Source organism: Colobus angolensis, unplaced genomic scaffold, assembly GCF_000951035.1.
Source record: "Colobus angolensis palliatus isolate OR3802 unplaced genomic scaffold, Cang.pa_1.0 Scaffold142, whole genome shotgun sequence".
Lineage (NCBI taxonomy): Eukaryota > Metazoa > Chordata > Mammalia > Primates > Cercopithecidae > Colobus > Colobus angolensis.
The window spans coordinates 4,693,872-4,696,304 of record NW_012114511.1 but is presented as its reverse complement, the minus strand read 5'-3'; the positions used below and the strand labels follow the sequence as shown (position 1 = coordinate 4,696,304).

General features: G+C 42.7%; 1 protein-coding gene across 1 annotated transcript in view; it reads right to left on the bottom strand.

The window, feature by feature from the left end:
* Window positions 1–2,433, bottom strand: part of PAIP2 (poly(A) binding protein interacting protein 2) — a 26,843-nt gene that overhangs the window by 4,475 nt on the left and 19,935 nt on the right. The window contains exons 4-5 of the mRNA XM_011935319.1: window positions 1,254–1,417; window positions 439–618 (exon numbers count right to left, since the gene is read on the bottom strand). Of these exons, the coding sequence (XP_011790709.1) occupies window positions 439–618; window positions 1,254–1,391 (318 nt within the window). The 5' untranslated portion in view covers window positions 1,392–1,417. The remainder of the gene's footprint in view (window positions 1–438; window positions 619–1,253; window positions 1,418–2,433) is intronic.

Here is a 2,433-nt window from a genome sequence, read left to right as displayed (position 1 = left end):
CATGCCCGGCCAATTTTTATATTTTATATATATATTTTTAATGGAGTTTCGCTCTTGTTGCCCAGGCTGGAGTGCAATGGTGCAATCTCGGCTCACCGCAACTTCTGTCTGCCAGGTTCAAGAGATTCTCCTGCCTCAGCCTCTTGGGTACCTGGGATCACAGGCATGTGCTACCATGCCCGGCTAATTTTGCATTTTTGGTAAAGATGGGGTTTCTCCATGTTGGTCAGGCTGGTCTCAAACTCCTGACCTCAAGTCAACCACCTGCCTCGGCCTCCCAAAGTGCTGGGATTACAGGCATGAGTCACCATGCCCAGCCAAAAGCAGCACAATTTCTGAAGGGGAAGAAGATGCAGAATTCTTAAATAGATGGGAACTGGCTTTTCCACTTATGCAAAAGTTGCACTAGGTCTTAAAAGATGAAAAATAAGTTTTTACCACAAGATCTTCCAGAGAAGAGCCATCACTGATAACAAGGTCATTAAATTGGTCTTGGATTTGGTCCATAGTTTGTGGGAGATCTCGAGCTGGAATAAACCATTCGTGCTCTTCTTCCTCTTCCAGCATTTCTTGGAAACAGCGTTCAATAAATTCTTCTTCCCATAACTCCTCTTCTATCTAGATTTATAATAAAGGATAATTTGTAGCACACTTGGTAGATATCACTAGGAATGGCTTAAAATATTCTGAACTAAACCATTTAAAGGCACAAGGTCACACTTTCTTTTCTGCTTCTGTGCTAAGGGAAAAAAATGCTTACCATAATGACCTGCGAAGATCTGTTTAGGGTTTTTCTAGGTTTTTACTTTTATTAGTAGAACATTCTTTTTTCCACTGAGTGGCAGGGAAGAAGTAAAAAGAGATGCCTGTCACTTTTTTCTGTGCCTGTCTACTCCTGACTCCTAAATTCTTGACTTTCACAGTAGCAGCAATCTGACTGGTGTAAGGCAGTGGTTTCCAAATCTGATTGCTCACTGGAACCATCCGGGAGCTTTGAAAAAGTTTTCCAGGCTCCACCCTCATCCTCCTGATTCAGAATCTCTCGGGTGGGACCCTGAAACAAGCTCCCCAGGTTATTTCCATAAGCAGTTAAGCCTGGTAGTAATCAGCAGCCAAGTAAGTAGGAGTGGTGGCACATCCATCTACATACTTCATACATAAAGGACAAGATAAACACATTTCACCGACAAGTACAATCATATTGAGGGCCGGAATGGACTATGAAAAAGAACATGTTTGTACAAAAAACTAACTTGTCTGTTGAATTCTTCTTCATTTTCCATCCACATGTACTCTGCAAATGGATTGTCATCTTCATGAGAATGACCGTTAATAATCACATCTTCATTGATGATGCTTGGGCTAGTACTGCTGCGACTTGGATCTTTCATGGCTGATGTTGGTTGTCGTTTTTAACCTTAAAAGAACAACAACACAGTTAATTTACTTATTTATTCAGGGTTTTTTCTTTTTGAGACAAGGTTTCACTCCTTCATCCAGGCTGGAGTGCAGTGGTGTGATCATGGCTTACCACAGCCTTGATCTCTTGCCTCAGCCTCCCAAGTAACTAGGACTACAGGTGTGCACCACCACACCACCCAGCTGAATTTTTAAAAAATTTTTTGTAGAAACAAGGTCTGTGTTACCCAGGCTGGTCTCGAATTTCTGGGCTCAAGTGATCCTCCCCACCTCAACCTCTCAAAGTGCTGGGATTATATGCATGCACCACCGAGGCCAGTTGATTCTTTCGGTTCTTAATAAGCATCTGTTTATTAGCAGGCATCATGAATAGGTGTTAGAGGCAGATGATACATGGTAAGGTGCACAATTGGAAAGCTTCATTTTTTTTTCAAATGATTTTAATGTTTTAATAGGAGAGGATAGCCTAAAACATCTAATGTTTTCCTTTTTTTTTTGAGATGGAGTTTCACTCTGTCACCAAGGCTGGAATGCACTGGCATGATCTCAGTTCACTGCCACCTCAACTGCCCAGGTTTAAGCAATTCTCCCACCCTAGCCTCCCAAGTAGCTGGGATTACAGGCACATACTACCATGCCCAGCTAATTTTTTGTATCTTTAGTAGAGACGGAGTTTCGCCATGTTGGCCAGGCTGGTCTTGAGCTCCTGACCTCAGATGATCTGCCTGTCTTGGCCTCCCAAAGTGCTGGGATTACAGTTGTGCACCACCGTGCCTGGCCACATCTGATGTTTTCTGATAACAGTAAATGAAGTACATCAGTTACTTACATGGACTCTCCAAACCATCCAATTTATATTTTATATTACATATCACTTGCTTTATAAAGCAAGCATGGTCGGCCGGGTGCAGTGGCTCATGCCTATAATCCTGGCACTCTGGGAGGCCAGGGCAGGTGAATCATTTAAGGTCAAGAGTTTGAGACCAGCCTAACATGGTGAAACCCTGTCTCTAC